At 55.4% G+C, this 18,178-nt stretch overlaps 1 protein-coding gene across 1 annotated transcript; it reads left to right on the forward strand.

Annotated features, from left to right (window-relative positions):
- Positions 1-14,146: 14,146 nt before the first annotated feature.
- On the forward strand, positions 14,147-16,691 carry LOC147647245 (uncharacterized). The gene is made up of 4 exons (XM_086872619.1): positions 14,147-14,243; positions 14,697-14,804; positions 15,432-15,606; positions 16,134-16,691. Exons 1-4 carry the CDS (start codon positions 14,216-14,218, stop codon positions 16,375-16,377), a joined length of 555 nt encoding a protein of 184 aa, XP_086728745.1. The 5' UTR covers positions 14,147-14,215; the 3' UTR covers positions 16,378-16,691.
- The last annotated feature ends 1,487 nt before the right edge of the window (positions 16,692-18,178 follow it).

The following is an 18,178-nucleotide window of genomic DNA, read 5'->3' on the forward strand; positions in this document are numbered from 1 at the left end:
ATGGAACCGAGCGAGGCTAGGGCAGGAGGGTCAGAGCGAGCAGAGAAGGGGGGCCCATCAACATCCTAATTTACTGCTCCAGAGAAAGAAAAATTCCCAGCTTTAATTCCAAGGAGGATAATTTAATATCTCCTTGGCATCTGCAGATCTATGACCTGAATCCAGTCATGAGTTTCCTTCAGGTCTCCACCCTTGGGACCAGTTAGACAGATAGTAGGGTTAAACTCTTTCCCACTTGTTAAATCTGGATCTGCCCATTCCATGAGAGACTTTTAATTGTGTCCCTCAGAGAATCCTTCTGGAGCAGAAATCCCAGTGTGAAATGAACGGGAACAGGGAGTGTTGGGCGAAGAACTGACTAATGTGATAAGGGAATGTGCCTCGCTGGGGATCAAAGCCAGCCGAATTTCACCCAGAAAAAAAAAAGAGGCATTAAGTTCAAGCCTTGGGAAGCATTTGATTAAGATGTGGCAAAGAGAAAGGGCTTATGGCAGTTAATATGTTAATCCACTCACCCCTTATAAGGTTATGTTTCTAGAATGTTCCTGGTTCTCTCCCCTGATTGGTTGTTATTTGTTGCAGTATTTTGCATATTTCTAACCCCAGTTTGTGGTTGGACCCATGCCCTCAGGCTCTGCCCTCAGACCTACCCTGTATATTTTTGTGTCTGCCCGTAGTCCTGGTCTTTGCAGTTTGTCCCTATACTGCGCACGGTTTATGGGCGTTGTCCTTATTTTATTTCTCATAAAAAGTGTTAATTTTAGGTGGACACAAACTCCATCATACCCTTTCATTTTATTTGCACCTCAATTCCCTGAAGTCAGAGATCCCTAAAGTATTAAAGGTACTGGTTTTCAATGGGATAGGATCCATTTAATTCCCAGAAAGAGGCACAGAATTAGATTTGAATCCAAGTTCGGATTCAGCATGGGAATGTAGTGGACAGCACACTGATGGTTTCCATGTTGCTGAGCAGGGCTTGTCCTGTCCATGGACTTTGCAATCCCCGACTGGACAATCCATGTCCCATGCTCTGCCAGCAAGGAGGTGACACCATCACCGTTCCCCTCCTCATCCCCGTGTCCTATTTAGACAAGAATCTTCCTTCTCCTCTGCTCCAGAGGGTGCTCGAGTGCCCACAGGGAGCCCCTTCCTCGCTCCCGTGGAACTGGTGAGGGCTGGGGTGACGCAGGGCTGTGATGTCACAAAGGGGTTAAGCTCTGGTGTGATGCAGGGCTGTGATGTCACACAGCTGTCCTGCCCACAGCACTGTGACATCACCGCGCCAGCCCTATATAAACCGGGCCAGCCCCCACAGCTGCCAGTGCAGTCGCCATGGGACGTGCCGTAGCAATGGGTGACGGTGGTGTCCTGATGCCTGCCCTTGTCCTGCTGCTGGCCGCTGTGGCTGTCTGCTGGGCCGGTGGCCACTGGCAACCACGGAGGCGGCAGACGAGGAAGCGCCCCAGGGTTAGGCCCAAAGGCCCATGGAGGAACCGAGCAGCCCCTGCAGCTCCCAGGTTCTCCAGGCCTCAGGCCACCCCTCGCTGGCGGCCAGGTGCTCCCGCAAGCCCTCTGGAGAGCTCCTGCAGCTGCGGTCCCTGCATGGCAGTGGCCCAAGAGCTGCAGGAAGTGATGATCCGGCACTGGGCACTCAATGGGACATCTGTGCCGCTCTACTTTGGGATGTGGCAGGCGTTGTGAAAAGAACTGGAGAAGCTGATGAGGTGAGGCCACCTGCCCTGCTGTGGCTTGCCTAGCTTCTCCAGATGCCGCCATCCCTTCAGGAGGATGCTCCCAGCAAGATTGGCCATCCTTGGGAGAGCCTCAAGCCTTGCAAGGATGGCACAGCAGAGAAGACCCGCCATCTGTGCAAGAAGCTCAGGCGGTCAGAGAACGTCCATGGTGCCAGGAGCCTCCACTATCTCTGACAGCCTCCATCCCTAAGAGAGGCCGTATGGCACTGCACGGCTTGTGGCGTTCTGCACCAGGACATCAAGCCAGAGAACCTCCTCATCAACCCAGAGACTGGCGACATGAAGCTGATTGACTTCGGTTGCGGCACCTTCCTCCAGGAGTGGGCCTTTGCACAGTTTGCCGGTGAGCCCAGAGCGCGGGCCCTGCTCCCAGTGCCAGGCACTGCACAGCCCCATTCCCTCCTGGGCCGTGGGGTGCAGCATTCAGCCGGCTGCCGGCTGCCCTGGGGCACGGGGCAGGTGCTGTGCCCCAGGAGCTGGCTGCCGGCCCTGCCGACAGAAAGGGGCTGCAAAAGCCGGGCCCCGGCTCCTCGGCTTGGCAGGCCCACAAGGCCTTGGGCTGCTCCGCTGGCGTTCTCAGCCTTGCAGAATGGTTCCTTGGCTTTGGCCCATTGTCAGGGGGAGGCGGGCAGGCCTTGGGGGGAAGTTGTGGCCATGGCTGCAGCCCCTGCCTTTGGCAGGAGGCTGGCACCAGGCTCTGGAAGGCAGCAGCCTGCGCCTGAGCAGCGCCGCCCGTCTCCCCTAGGAACACGCACGTACTGCCTGCCCGAGTGGATCGGCCTGCGCTGCTACCACGGCGATGGGGCGACCATCTGGTCCCTGGGCATGCTGCTGTTGGAGACGGTGTGCGGGTTCCTGCCCTTCGAGAACGAGCGTGACATCGTGTTGGAGCAGCTCTCCTTCCCGCAGGAGGTCTCTCCAGGTTGGTACGCGGCCTGAAGAAGGCAGGCTTTGGCAGGTGGCACCGCGCAGCCCAGCCCGGCCCTCCCGCAGCTGCGCGGGACGTCCATGTGCCCTCAAGGGCCGGCTGCAGCAGGTGGCCCGTGGCAGGCTGGGTGTGGCACGCTTGGCTGAAGGAGGGGACGCTTGTCCTGCCGTGCCGCTCTCCCGCCAAGGGCAGCTCCCAGCACACGCAGCGTGGCCCGGCTTCTGCAGGCGCCGGGAGCAGCTGGGCAGGAGCCTTCTGCAAGTGAGCGCCGCTTTCTGCCTTCTCTCCCCAGAGTGCCAACATCTGATCCGCTGCTGTTTGTCCAAGCACCCCATGGACCAGCCGGTGCTGGAGCAGATCTTCTACCACCCTTGGGTGTTGGGTGGCCATTTCTGATGCCTTGGCGCAGCCTCTGCAGCACCCAGTTCCTGTGTCCCACGCAGGACTGAGGGCCCAGGAAATAAAACAACCCAAAACCCACTGCGGGCCTGGAACTTTTGTCCTTGTTAGCAACTTCAGCTAAGGGAACCTCTTAGCAAAAGGGGTAATCAGAGCGTTCCCCTCAGACTTTGTCAAGCTTTTGGTGCCTTTCCTCCAGGTTGTCCCTCAAAATCAGAGGGGGGTGGAGCCTGCACCTGTCCCCCCAAACCGGTGGGAGACAGAGACTTCTCCTAGGCCCCTCAAAACTGGAGGAGGATGGAGACTATCCTCAGGCCCCCCAAACTGAAGGGAGATAAATACCTGGCAACCCAAAGTAAGAGATGGATGTAGCCCAGAGCATCCCCCAAGTCAGAGGGGGAAGAGGAGACTGCCAGCCCCACCAAAGAGGAGGGGAATTGTGCCTGTGCCAGCCCCACAAATTGCAAGGGGACAGAGAACACCCCTGGCCTGGCAAAGGGCAAAGAGCAGACGGGGGCTGCCGGGATGGTGACAACACTGGCACCCCCCAAATCAGAGAGGGACAAAGAGCCCACACAGGCTTCCCAGAAGCAGAAAGGGGGCAGCAAATATCCCCTGTCCCCCTAAGTCAGAGGGGCACAGACACAAAAGGCCCCACAAAAAGAGCATGAGGAACCAAGAGCACTGCTGGCCCCACAAGGGTAAGGAGGATGGAGAAACTCCCCATCTGTCTTTGTTTTGGAGGACAGGTGTCTGCTAGGGAGGGCAGGGGCCTCCCCTGGAATGAAAACGTAGACCCCCTCCCTCTATATTATTATAATTCTGAAATCAAGGGGCTTTCAGGCAGAGATCTGAGGATAGGAATAACAGTTCTTTATTAGTATTTATAACCAGGCAAACAAACAACAATAACTACAGCATTAACAGGAAAACAGAACCAGGGGCCCCGTGACAGCTTTCTCGGCTGAGACGAGAAGGGATGGAGGAGAGGCTTTGTTTCACAAACCCCCTCGGGCGGGCAGTCCCGGTGCTCCTGCAGGGCTCTGAGGAACACTCAGCTGGAACAGCAGGGATGAGCTGAGATCCTGGGCCGGTGGCTGAGGTGGATCAGCAGCTCCACGGCGGTGCCTGGCACTGCCACACGTCCCGGCAGGACAGGGGGTGCGAGGCCACCAACAAAGAGGGGAGAAGGAGAAGCAGCAGCAGCTCCGTGTGAGTGATGGTGAAATTCTCTTGTGCCCACCGCAGCAGCTATGCACCCAACGTGTCCTTCTCCGAAGCTGAAGAAAGCCCCCCAAACTGTCCCCGCTCTCCTCTTTTCCTGCCCCCCTTCCCTCCCTGGGCCCGGCCAAGCTCTTTGTCTTTTGTCAATCACCCAGCAATTACCCACAGTTAGGCTGTCCCCACAACTAATGGGTAAAAATTCCACAGGCAATCCAGAATTAAAAAAAAAAAAGACACCTAACCACAAACACCTGCCCCTGGCAATGACCTGAGATGGGATTGAATGTAACAAAAGGGCCATGGCCAGACCCTCATGTTCTTTGATCCCACATCATGTCATTGCCATAGGCAGGAAAAGGTACAGGTGTCTCCCCAGCATGGATCACAGGGAACATGGATCACCAGGTCTCTGCCAAACTTGAATTTTCCAAGAGGGGATGAAGCTGGAGCAGTGCACAAAGCTCTTCCTGTACTTTGGGGCATTTGCAGAGCTTCCCTTACTGGTGCTGCCGTTGGTGTTGGGTCAAGCTAGATCTCCAGGTGAAGCTCTTCCCACACAGGGGACACTCGTAGGGTGTCTCCCCAGTGTGGAGGCGTTTGTGGGTGTTGAGGCTGGAGCTGCGGCTGAAGCTCTTCCCACATTCCCCACACTCGTAGGGCCTCTCCCCAGTGTGGATGCGCCGGTGGGTGATGAGGTGGGAGTTGTGCTTGAAGCCCTTCCTGCAGTCGGGGCAGCGGAAGGGCTTCTCATCCGTGTGAATCCGCTGGTGCTCGAGGAGATGGGAGCTGGTCTGAAACCTCATCCCACACTCGGGACACTCATAGGGCCTCTCCCCAGTGTGGATCATCTGGTGGATGGTCAGATGGGACCTCCGGCTGAAGGTCATCCCACATTTCTCACACTCATAGGCCTGTTCCCCGGTGTGGATCCTCTGGTGGCAGATCAGGCTGGAGTTCCGGCTGAAGCTCTTCCCACATTCCCCACACTCATAGGGCCTCTCCCCAGTGTGGATGCGCCGGTGGGTGATGAGGGTGTAGTTCTGCTTGAAGCCCTCCCCACAGTCAGGGCAGCAGAAGGGCCTCTCATCTCTGTGAATCCGCTGGTGCCTGAGGAGAGTGGAGCTCCTCTGAAACCTCTTCCCACACTGGGGACACTCGTAGGGCCTCTCCCCAGTGTGGATGCGCTGGTGGATGATGAGTTGGGAGCTCCAGCTGAAGCCCTTCCCACATTCCTCACACTCATAGGCCCATTCCCCAGTGTGGATCATCTGGTGACAGATCAGGCTGTTGCTCTGGCTGAAGCTCTTCCCACACTCCAAGCACTTGTAGGGCTTCTCCCCATCCTGAAGCTGCTCATGGACCACCAGCTCAGAGCCCCGGCTGGATCTCCGGCCGCCTTCCTGGCACAGGGTGGGTCTTTCCTCCTCAGAGCACCCTAGGCAGCGTTTGGAGCCCCTCCTCCTGCGGGATCTCTGGGGATTTTCCTCCCCATTGGATTCCTGTGCCGTGGAGCTGCTCAGAACGGCCTCTTCCATGAGCTTCTCCTGTGGGGATTTGTCCTCCCTGGTCTCCATCCTCAGCTCCTTGTCTGGGGGAGGAAGGACAAGGAGAGGATGGGATTTGCCTCCGTGCCAGAGGGAAGGGGAAGGAGATCCCCCCAGTGCGTCCCCGGCAGGACGGCGTCGGCAGCGGGGTTGTCCTGCAGCTGGCGGCCAGGCTGGGCTGGGAGATGGAGCAGGAGAGAGGGGGAAAGGGGCACTGACTTCCTCCTCACCTGCCTGGGTGTCCTGGGGCATCTTCCTCTTCTCCACAGCCTCCTCCTCCATCCAGCCAAGGTTTGGGAATGGGAAATCCTGGTTTGAGGAAATACAAGGGATGAGGACATTGAGTTTGCAGGTCCCTCTGTCCAAGCTCATCTCTAGAAGTCACCGGACATCTGGGGTCCATAAAACCTCCAAAAAACACCAATATTCAGCTCTGAAAATGCCTCCCAGGAGTTCCCCATCTCTAGTCTCCCCTGTCTTCAAGGAGAGAAGGTTCAAGGGTTCCCGCCTGTCCCAGCTGCTGGGAGTCACGCTTGTACTGGGGACAACCTGTCTGCTCAGTCCCTACCATCCCCAGGCTGCTGGGAGTGCCAGGAATCCAAAAAGTTCCCCCTGTTTCCATTTCCCCACTTAGGGATGGTGAGACCCCCCAATGTCCCCCCAAGTAGGATTTTCCACTCAGCTTTGGAGTTCCACATTCTCCAAACATTCCCCCCCCGCAAAATAAACCCAACCCAGGGACCCCCCCAGGATATCCGGGCAAAGCTCCCACTCCCCCATCACCTGTGGGATGGTGGGTGATGATCCCACAGGAGGGGGCTATGAATTCAAGGAGTGCTCAACCTTATGGTTCCTTCTCCTTTCCCTGATCCTCCTTTGTCCCTCCTTTTTCTCCCTCTCCTCCCCTTCCATCCTTCCTCCTCCTCTTCCTCCCTAACCCCACCTCCTTCTCCTACTTCCATCCCTTCTCTCTCTCCTTCTTCCATCCCTCCCCCTCCTCCCCCAGGAGCAGTGACACCCTTGGTGCCCCGTTCCCAAACCCCTCACAGCCCACGGCAGGAGCGGGGATGGAGCCGGGACAGGTCGGGATGGGCAGCGCGGGGCTCTCCGCTGCTCCCACCCGCTGGGGACCGGGGGAACCCGGCCCGGGGAAAAGGAGAGGGAAACTGGGAAAATTGGGGGCTGCAGATCCAACCTGGGGCTGGCTGGGGACCCTGGCTGGGGACTGCCAGCCCTTGGGGCTCCTCTGGGGAGATGTGGGACCGGGGAACACAGAGAGGGCTGGGGGATCCCAGGAGTGGCAGCACTGGCAGGGACTGGTTTGGACTGGGATCATCCTGGCAGTGGCTGAGATTGCACTGGCTGTGTACTGACATCATTCTGGGATCAGACTGGGATCATACTGGCAGTCAGTAGGAGCCTGCAGGGGGCAATTGAGACCAGGTTGTGAGGAACTGGGAATATGCCCTGCGCTCCCCAGAACTCCGGGATCGACCCCCATAGGTCCCATGTGTCCCCCAGACCCTTCAGGATCCCCAAGTGCCCCCTCAGCACCCGTTCGAGGCCCCCCAAAGTGTCCCTGGATCGCTGAATGCTCCCGACCCCACAGATTCCCCTTCCAGCCACTGCTGGGAATTCATCTCCCATCATCCCACAACACAGTTCCGCGCCCAAACCTCCTGCCATGCCCCGCGCCCTAAAGAGCCCGGTTAGAGCTCCCCAGGTTCCCCCCAAGTGCTCCCGAGCCGTGTACATTCGCCCCCAGGACCTGCAGCCACGACTCGGACGCAAAAATATTCTCCAAGCGCTTCCCCACACCGCCAAACGCGCCTTCTGAGCCACTTCCGGGACTACAGCTCCCATCATGCTCCGCGGCGCCCATAGAGCTCTATTCCAGCCGGGACTTCATCTCCCGTCATGCCCCGCGCCTCACCGGAACCCATTGGCGCTGAGCCTATAACTCCCGTGATGCTCCGCGGCACCCTTAAGCCTCATTATACCGGCGCCTACAACTCCCATCATCCCCCGCGGCCCAGAGAGCCCCGTTACAGCCCCCCAAGTGCCCGCCTGGACCCCCAGGTGTTCCCCCTGACCCCGAATTGTCCCACAGAATCCCCAAGTCCCCCTCCAAGTGCCCACCCGGCTCTCCCAAGCGCCCTCCAGACCCCCAAGTTCTCTCTAAATTCCCTCCCCAGACCCAAAACTGCCCCAAATGTTTCTCAGAAAAGTCTCCATGGACCCCAAACTTGCTCCTTTTACCCTGTCTGAGGAGATTTTAATAATGATAATCTAAGGATTAAAAATAGGTGTAATTAGCATAAAGAGGGAGAAATAGTGGTTAATTAATTTATGAAAGGAATTTTGGTATTTAGAAACAAAGACCAATAATGTTTTTAGTTGCTAAAAATGTATAAATTCTTTCATATAAATATAAAAATTAGGTTAGAAAAATACAGAATTATTATAAAAAAGTAAAATTTTGTTTTTATTAATGAATCAGATTTTAATGATAAAGAAAAGTTGATAAATGTTCTCAATGTTTTGGGCTGTCAGTCCCAGGTGGGCGATGTCAGACATGCTGAGGCTCGGGGTGAGGAGCAGGTTGTCCAAACAGGGGCAGCCCACAAGGGGCTCATTCTTCTCTGTGACCAGACCTCCTCAGGAGACATTCAGCATCAGGATCACTTGGGGAATGCTTCTGTCACCTCTTCTCTCAACTAGAAAATAAAAAAATACACCCTTGATTTAAAAAAAAAAAAAAAAAAAAAAAAGGTGGATTTGAAAATCTTCCTCCTCAACAGAACTCCAAACTGACTCCAAGCAGCTGCACAAGCCTTGGACTTGAAGACAGTGGAAGGAAGAGAAAGAGCCCCCGAGGCTTTCTGTATTTTAATGAACCCCAGTCTGGATTTGGGGCTGATACCAGCACCCTCAGGCACTGAGAGAAGGTTGAAGGTGCTGCTCAAGGAGTCAGAAGCAAAACTCCAAGTCCCTTGGAGCATCCCTGGGCCCCACTGACTGCCGGCTCCTGGCACACACAGCCATGGCATGGTCCAGTCTCACGCTGGGACACCTCCTGCACCAAAATTCTACCCTGGCAGGGACTTTTCTTTCTCCTCCCCTCCAGGCTGAACCTGCCAAGCTGCACTTTGGGGAGGTTTCCTTCTCTTCCCACTGCCAAGGAAAGCTGTCTCTCCTGCTGTTCACAGACAGAGAAGGGCTGCTGGGGGATGTGGTGGTTGGAGGCTGCCTGGGGTACAGTGACCATGAAATCATCGAGTTTTGAAATATTCTGTGAAAGAAGGAGGGGCATCAACAAAACTCCCACACTGGACTTAGGGAGAACAGACTTCAGCCGATTAAAGATGCAGATATGGGGAGTACTAAATCAGCTACTGAGTTTTTTAAGGGAAAGAGCCTTTTAAAACAAAGGATTCCAGGAAGGATGGACACACTTCAAGAAAAAAGTCTTGAAGGAGCAGGAACAGCCTGTCCCTCTGTGACAAAAAATGAGCTGGTGAGGAAAATGACCAACCTGGGTGTGCAGGGAGCTTTTGGAGGAGCTCAGGGAAAAGATGAGAGTGCATCACCTTTGGACAGAGGGGCGGGCAACTCAGGAAATGTTTAAGGATGTCATTAGGTTATGCAGAGAGAAAAGTAGAGAGGTGAAAGTTCAATTAGAGCTTAACATGGCTGCTTCTGTGAAGGATAATAAATATGTTTTTAGAAATACATTAATGGCAAAAGGAATGCTATGGACAACCTCCATTCCTTATTGGGGGGGATATGGTTACCAAAGATGAGGAAAAGGCTGAGGTACTTAACTCCTTCTTTGCCTCAATTTTCAACATCAAGACAGGATTTCCTCAGGACAAGTGTTCTCCTGAGCTGGTAGATGAGGACAGGGAGCAGAAGAACCCCCTGTAATCCAGGAGGAAGCAGTCAGAGACCTGCTGAGCCACTCAGATGCTCACAGGTGGATGGGATGGGATGGGATCCATGCTAGGGGGATGAGGGAGCTGGTGGATGAGCTCCCCAAGCTGCTCTCCATCATTTCTCCTCATCAGTCCTGGCTCACTGGGGAGGTCCCAGAGGACTGGAGGTGCCAGTGTGAGCCCATCCCCAAGAAGGGCTGGCAGGAGGCTCTGGGGAACTGCAGGCCTGTCAGCCTGAGCTCGGTGCCTGGTGAGGGTTTGGAACAGATCCCCTTGAGTGCCATCACACGGCACCTCCAGGATGGCCCAGGGCTCAGACCCAGCCAGCGTGGCTTTAGGAGGGGCAGTTCCTGCCTGACCAACCTGATCTCCTTTTATAACCAGCTGACCCGCCTGGTGGGTGCGGAAAAGGCTCTGGATGTGTCGAGCTGGACTTGAGCAAGGCCTTGGACACGGAGAGCCGCAGCATTCCCTGGAAAAGCTGCAGCCCACGGCTTGGACAGGAGCACTCTTTGCTGGCTGCAGAACTGGCTGGAGGCCGGGCCCAGAGAGTGGTGGGGATGGTGCTGCATCCAGCTGGTGTCCAGTCCCTGGTGGTGTCCCCAGGGATCTGTGCTGGGCCCAGGCCTGGTTAATATCTTCACTGAGGGTCTGGCTGAGGGGGTCGAGTCCAGCACTCACAAATTGCAGATGACACCAAGCTGGCTGCGAGTGGGGATCTGCTGGAGGGCAGGACAAGGAGACACAGCCTTGAGCTGCACCAGGGCAGGTTTAGGCTGGACAATAGGAAGGAGTTCTTCCCAGAAAGGCTGATTGGGAATTGGAATGGGCTGGCCAGGGGGAGGTGGCAGAGTCACTGTCCCTCTCCAGTGGTCTGGGGGAGTGACATCAATCTCTGTGCAATAACTGCTTTTGCTTTAAAACAATTGCTTCAAAATTGCTTCCTATTACACCCTGAGTGTCTGTGCTGGTTTTGTATTAGTTGATACTTGGTGAGGAGGGAAGAAGTCACCCACAGAAATTATTTTTCTAGGAAGGGGCTTCTAAGATCTGCCTCTGTCCTTAGCAAATCCAATAGCTGGCTGGCTCTGAGAAACTGACAACCTACTAAACCATTTAAAAGCTGTATCCTCCTGTGTGAAATCCACATTTTAAAGACAGGCAAGCCCAGGAAAGCTCTCTGTTCTTTCCAGCTGTGAAGGGTTAACTGGGTGCTGGTCAGGCCGGCCCTGCTCCAGCCTGGCCTGCACCGAGCCGGGCTCCGCCAGGCCCCGGGAGCGGCTCTGGGCTGGGCCAGGCCCCTTCACCACGGCCCGCACGGCCCCAGCGGCTGCCGGGCACAGGGAGGGGAAGCCATCGGCCCGCAGCTGGGATTGAAGGGAGCAGGGGCCTGGGACCAGCCATGTGGGCAGAACAGCCACGACTGTTCTGGCCGGGCCCCCTGAGATCTTGGCACAGCCCCAGCGCTGCCTGAAATCCATCACCGTGACTGCTTCGGCCACTGCCCGGCAGAAACCATCATGACCATCTGCAGGTCTGGGTGAGATATTAACTCTTTCTGTGCACAGATGAGACCTGCAGACCTCGATCTTCCCCTTGGGTGAGAGAAAAGGACAGAGCGGGAGACTAATGCCACAAGTATGGTAGGCAACACCTGTCTTCATATGTCACTGAATTAGAGAAAAACTCTCTCCAGGGCAAATTATGCAACACTTTGCCTCACAATCCATCAGTCTTAATTACAGTGAGTGGTAGATCTTAATTACAATCCAATTAGAGCATATCGACGTTGTATGAACGGCAAGAAGAATTTGCTTGTCAACAGATGAATATGTCCCACTCGAGAATGAACAAAATCTGCCTTTACTTGGAAGAAAGTAGACATGGAGCAATGCAGTATTTGGGTTTTACCCAGTGATAAATGGGGCAAGAAGTTGTAACAACTCACCTGTTTTACAGAACACAAGTACTGATACAGCCAATAGTGCACCCACATTGAAGGGATCTTCAGGACATCCCTTTATTTCTTAACAAGGAATGGGCAGCAAAATGCTGGCATTTATCTGAGCTGGAAGTCCTGTTCCTCTCCTGTTTCTCCTTGAGCACACTGTTCTCTGCAGACTTCACTGTGCAGCCCATCAATCCTCTCTTGGCCAACAGCTAAATGGCACAACTACCAAAACACAGGTGCCAGCATCATCACCCCAGCATTATTCCAGCACTGCTCTGCTGGTGCACAGCAGCACAGAATGGCTTGGCTTGGAAGGGACATTTAAAGGCCATCTAGTCCAGTGCCCTGCAGTGAGCAGGGACACCTTTAGATCAGGTTGCTCAGAGCATGAGCTTGAATGTCAGCAGGGATGGATGCCCACCTCTCTGGGCAACCTGTGCCAGGGTTTCAAAACCCACAGTGTAAAAAACGTCTTTCTTACGTCTAGTCCAAATCTACCATCTTTTAGATTGAAAACATTCCCCCTCAGTCTTGTCACAATGGGCCCTACTAAAAATTCTGTCCCATCTTTTTTACAAGCCCCCTTAAAGTACTGAAAGGGAGCAATCAGGTCTCCGTGGAGCCTTCTCTCTTCCAGGCTGAACACCCCCAGCTATCCCAGCCTGTCTCCAAAGCAGAGGGGCTCCAGCCCTCAGAGCATTTTGTCCCTCCTCTGGACCAGCTCCAACAGGACCATGTCCTTCCTGTGCTGGGCACCCAGAGGTGGATGCAGTACTCCAGGTGAGCTCGCAGCAGAGCAGAGGGGTGGTGGAATCACCTCCTTCAAGCTGCTGGGCAGCCTCCTTTGGGGGCACATGGCTGGCTCATGTCCAGCCTCTCACCTTGCAGCAGCCACAAGTCCTTCTCAGCAGGGCTGCTCTCCATCCCTTCATCCCCCAGCCTGTGAGATCAGCTGGGCTGGGACCCTGTCATAGCCCTTGGACAGAGCTGCTGGGCAGGATAAGCTCCCTGGTGAAGGAGGCAGATCCCACTCCCCACACAATTCCACCCTGGCCATGAGGTCACAGCAGTCTCTGGGGTGACAGCAGGCTGAGGTGACAGCAGGCTCTGAGGTCACAGAGGTCCCAGAGCCCCGTGGTTGCCCAGCACCACAAGGACCAAGCAGTCAGTCCTTGACCACGACTGTTGTGGCAGCAGCGGCGGCGGCAGCAGCGGTGCTGACATTGGGACAGCGGTGTCAGGACAGTGGTGGCAGCAAGAGCTGCAGGACTGGCAGTGGGCAAGGCACCATGGCCTGTGCTCTGCACCTCCTCCTCCTGCTCCTCCTGGCAGTGGCCCTGCCTGACAGGGCTGCCCAGGCTGCTCCGTGGCGAGCAGGGCGAGCAGGTGAGCCGGCGTCCTGGCTTCCCTTTCCTGGGACAGTGCTCCCTTCTCCCTGGGAAGTGTTGGGGATGATTTTCCCCAGGGCTTTAGGGAGTGTTTCCTCTGTGGGAGGGACAGAGGCCTCAGGGGCCCTTGGCTGGTCCCACTGCCCCTCCAGGGATGTTGCACGGGGCCTGCAAAGAGGGTGGAGAGTGACCAGAGCCAGCCCAGAGCTCCCCAGGCCACTCTGCAGCTTTGGCCATGTCCATTGACATCTGGCACCCACAGCCTTACCCATTCACCTTGCAGTGCCCAGTTCCCTAAAACAGAATGGGATTCCAGCACACCATGGAATGGTTCTGATCTGTGCTCCCTTCTAGATTGGGATCGTGACATGGAGTACCTGAAAGCCCTGGCACATAATGGTTTGAGATCCATGGAGAATGTTGGAGGCAAGTTCTCAATGTCCCTTTCTGCACAGAACAATCAGTGTCAAGGTGGCAAGAGCTCACTCACGTGCCATTTCCCTTGAGAGTCTGAAGGTTGATGGATTCTGGAAACCTCACCCTGCTCCCTTCTGGAGCCCTGAGTGATCCCACAGCATTGCTGTCAGTGGGAGGAAGGAGCATTTAGCTGTCAATCCTCTTCCCATGTGCAATGCCAATGTCTCCTTCCGTGTGCTCTGTGCAGCCACAGAGAAGAGCAGAGAGGAAGGGGCCGGGCCCAGGGCTGTGTCCCAGGGCTGTGCCTTGTGTATCTCCTTTGCTAGCCCCAGGGAGCCTGAGCTGTTCTGGCTGCCACTGCCAAGCCCTGGTCCTGCCTGGGGCTCAGTTCAGAGCTGCTGGCAGCTCCAGGGAGTCCTTTCTCCCCTGACTGCCATGCAAGGGGCTCCTTCCATCCCAGTGTGGGGCCACTGCAGGCACATGGTCCCCCTGCTCCTGCGTGGAAGGCAGAGAGGAGGGAGTGCCTTGGAGGGCAGCAGTCACCCAGGTGCACTCACTGCCACTCTGGCCTGAAGGAGAAATGGAACTACTTTCCATTAAGGTCCTCCTAGATGGAAGAACCAAGACACAGAAGACAAGAAATCCCTGGAGGCATCCCAACTTTTGGACAAGATGCTGAGTGACCTGGAGAGACGCCGTGGTGGGTCCATGTCCCTCAGCCTTCTCCTGACACTCAGCAGCCGGGGGCTTTCTCTGCACATCTGGACACGCTGTGCCCGGCACAGCAGGAAGGGATCCATGGCAGCCTCACTGCCCCTCTGCTGCTTTCATGCCCTGCAGGGCTGTTTCCCAGCCTGGCCTGGCTGCAGCTTCTCCCCAGCCTCTGCAGGAAGGCATTTGGCATCAGCTGACAGGGAGCCCAAACTGCAGCAAGGGTCATAAACAACCTGAGATCCCCTGCAATTTCCCAGTCTTGGGCTAGATCAGGTGTAGGGACTGTTTGGAGGAGGGAGGGCCCTGGCCCAGCTTCAGTAACCTGGCCTTTCCTCTTGATCCTTATCCATGATTTGACAAGTATTGCCTCCTGAAGATACCACCTCACCTAATGGCAAACAGTTCTATCTCATCCAGCTGTCCCTTTTCCTTTCTCAAGTGCTGGAGGAAATGTCTGTGCAGACAATGACATATGCTAGAGGAAGCAATGTCTCTGTGCCAGCTCCTGATGCAGGAAAGGAGGAGATGCCAGGCCCAGGCACAGGAGGTAATTGCTGTGCTGGGCTCTCCCTCGGCCGGGCTGTGTGCCAGTAACTCTTCCCCCATGGCTGGCCCTTGCACGGGTGAGCAGCAGCCAAAGCTGGAGGTGCTGCAGCTTCCAGGCCTCTGGAGCTCATTCCCAGCCCCTGGGAAATGGGACTCATTCACCAACATCCATCCCACTGCAGCTGCTCCTGGAGCTGGCCCTAAGCATCCAGAGGCCCAAGGCACAGGAGCAGCCCCGAGCGGGAGCCCTGCTGCGATCCCAGAGCCACAGCCAGCCCTGGCTCCCAACTGGGCAGGGGCTGCACTGGCCCCTGACAGGGCCTGGCTCTGTCCCCTTGGGCTGGGGGAGCTGTCATAGAGCAGGGAGGGTCAGGGGTGGCAGTGGCTGCTCAGGGATGGGTTTGGCCCGTGTCCCTGGAAGGAGCCACTGCCCAAGCAGCTGTGCTGTCCCGGGCTCTGCTCTTGGCCTTCTGGGCTTTGTTGGGTGTCACAGCCTGTGCCAAGGCGTGCCAAGGTGCCTGCAGGACCCAGCTCTGGGGGAAACAGAGAATGTCCTGGCCGTATCCAGTGTGCTGCCAGCTCAGCCGTGGAGCACAGCACAGGCTCACGCTGCCCATTGCTCCCACAGAAGCGCTTGGCAAGTCAAATATAAATGCTGAGAATGCACCGAGCACACCAAGAGTGTTCTGCCCGCAGGATGTGCGCAAGTCCTGCATGATAGGCACTGTAGTGACACTGTTCACAGTGCCCCTTTCCATGGTCCTCTGCTATGTTGGATTCCGGTGGTGGAAGGACAAGAAACGGTAAGTTGTTGTTCATCCCCACCCTCCAGCTTCTTGAAAGGCTGCTCATAGTCAGGAGACATTCCCAATGAGGCTGCTGTGGACTTGTGGATAGTCCTTGGTTGCCCAAATAACTCTGCTGAGAGTTCTGCTGCTGCCCAGGCCTTTCATTGGCCTCTTAATTGCTGGGCCTTGTCCTGGGGAGCCCGCTGGGGCTGCAGCCAGTGCTGGCTGCCACTGAGGCTGCCTGGCCAAGAGCAGCCCCAGGAGCAGCGGGCAGAGGCAAAGCAAGGTGGGCAGGAGAAAGAGCGGGGACGAGATTGCCCTTGACAGGCAGAGGTGCTCTGGGGCCCGCTCCTGGCCAGGGACCCTGCCCAGAGCCATCCCCTGCTCTCCAGGGCCTTGAGGGGCAGCTGTCCAGCTGGGCCAAGCTGTGCCAGCAGCTGCAGCCGTGCTGGGGAGCCTTGGCAGCTCTGGGCCCTGCTGTGCAGGAGGGTCCCTGTGTGCCAGTGGCAGCTGGGGGCCTCAGCCACCTCTTCTCTCCACAGTCGCCCTGCTGCAGCTCCAGCTTCCCGGCCAAGAAGGCGCGACTCTCCCTCGCCCCCAGGGAGCCCAAAGACTGTCCGGTTTGACAGCTCTCAGACATGGCCTCAGAAGGAGGAATCGTTCCAGAAAGCAGAACACCAGCACTCCGTGCCTCCTCCACGGCCCCCCAGCCCGGCTGTGAAGCAGAAGCCCCCTGAGATCCCCCCACCTCCTCCCCTCCCGAGCCGGCCACCCTGGTCCAGTTAGGACTGAAAGTGGGCCAGTCACGGCAGGGCTTGGGCCACCAACAGCTTGGGCCACCAACAGCTTGGGCCATCTGCTCTTGGCTACAGATAACACGTTACCTTTGGGTAACAGCCAGAGGCAGTTTTCCTACTGTTTTACTTTCAACAGGGAAGGGCTGAAGATTCTTCCCATGCCCTGTCTCATCCTTCATTCTTTTGATTTTCATATAGCTTGGTGCTTGCTGAATCTTTTCAAAGAACTTTATTAACACTTCATGTTTTACCCCACCTAGCAAGGGAAAAAAAAAATAAAAAAATTCCTCAATTTAGACTTCATTTTTACTGTGGTTGAGCCTCTCAATTTTTGAGCAATTGATTTTCCATTGTACTTCTTCCCTTTTCCTTCCTATCTACCAAAAGTTCGTCTGGACAGGAAAATCAACAGAATTACTAAGATTCACCTCAAAACCCAGAAGAGAATCTAGCACAAAATATTCTCCCTGTGTACTGCAAAACAAGAAATATTAAAAGGAAAATACTGTGGGAGCTGAGGCTCGTGGAACTCCCAGAATCCTGAGCCTGCAGAGGAGGCAAACAGCCCTGGCAGTGGCTGAGGGGAATTCTCCTCACAGACTCCTCAGAAAGTGTGTCACTTCAGGAGGGGAAAGCTTTTAAACTTTGCCTTACCTTCCTCCTGTGCTAAAATGAAAGGCTCCTCCTGAGGAAATACTGAGCTACAAACAATTCTCTGTTCCTCAACAAAGATACGCAGGTGCTCGACTTAAAGAGTAAAACTAAATGTGGTCAGAAATTTCCCATCAAAGCCCATTTGCAGAGAAACCCCACCATATGTGAGCAAATATTTATTAGCACCAGTTCACTCTAAAGATTGCTCCTTTTTCATCCCAGAGAGAATTAGAATTAGAACCATTTGCTCTTGACAGGACTCCTTGGATGGCCCCCAGACCTGGCTCCTCACCAGGCCTTGCCTGGGCTGTTCATGCAGCCGGGTAGCACCACCTGACTTTGCCACCCTGTTCAGACCTTGGGCATGGCTGGTGCCACGGTCCCCTCTGGTGCCACGGTCCCCTCTGGTGCCACCGTCCCCTCTGGTGCCACCATCCCCTCTGGTGTCATGGTCCTCTCCTGGCTTGTGGCGTGTCCCTGCTGCTGGAGGAGTCCTGCTTGTGCTGCTGCCGGCATTCAACAAGGCCAGTGCTGCTCCCCAGCCAAAGAGGGACTAAAGTCACTGCTTTTGGCAGCTCATTGGAACGAGTTCAACACTTCTTCATCTCTATCACAGATAAAAACCCACATACTCCTAAAACCCACATACCAGTATTATAAACTCACCCAATCTACAAAGGTGAGGAGGCCTGAGTGAACAGAAGGTCGGCTTTCAAGCACATTGGGTTTTTAATTTAGTGGAAGCACTCAGCTGTTCACTTATTTGCCAGACTGGATTGCGTGATGCTCTTCTTTTGCTCATGTTAAAGAGGAGCCAGGGAGAAATTAGCTAAGAAACCAGAAACATTTGAGGCTCAGGTCTGGCACACAAATAGAGCAGGGTGGCACCTGCCCGCTTTGCCCGCATCCCTTTTCCTGCTGGACAAAGGCGGATGCAGCTCTGCTGGGGGCACCATGGAAAGGGTTCTGATTTGTTCTCCCTTCTAGATTGAGATCAGAACATGGATTATCTGGAAGCCCTGGCACATGGCAGTTTGAGATCCATGGAGAATGCTGGAGGCAAGTTCTCAGTGTCCCTTTCCACACAGAACAATCAGTGTCAATGTGGCAAGGGCTCACTCACATCCATTGCCTCC

This window comes from Cyanistes caeruleus, unplaced genomic scaffold, assembly GCF_971803275.1.
Source record: "Cyanistes caeruleus unplaced genomic scaffold, bCyaCae1.hap1.1 HAP1_SCAFFOLD_65, whole genome shotgun sequence".
Taxonomy (NCBI): domain Eukaryota; kingdom Metazoa; phylum Chordata; class Aves; order Passeriformes; family Paridae; genus Cyanistes; species Cyanistes caeruleus.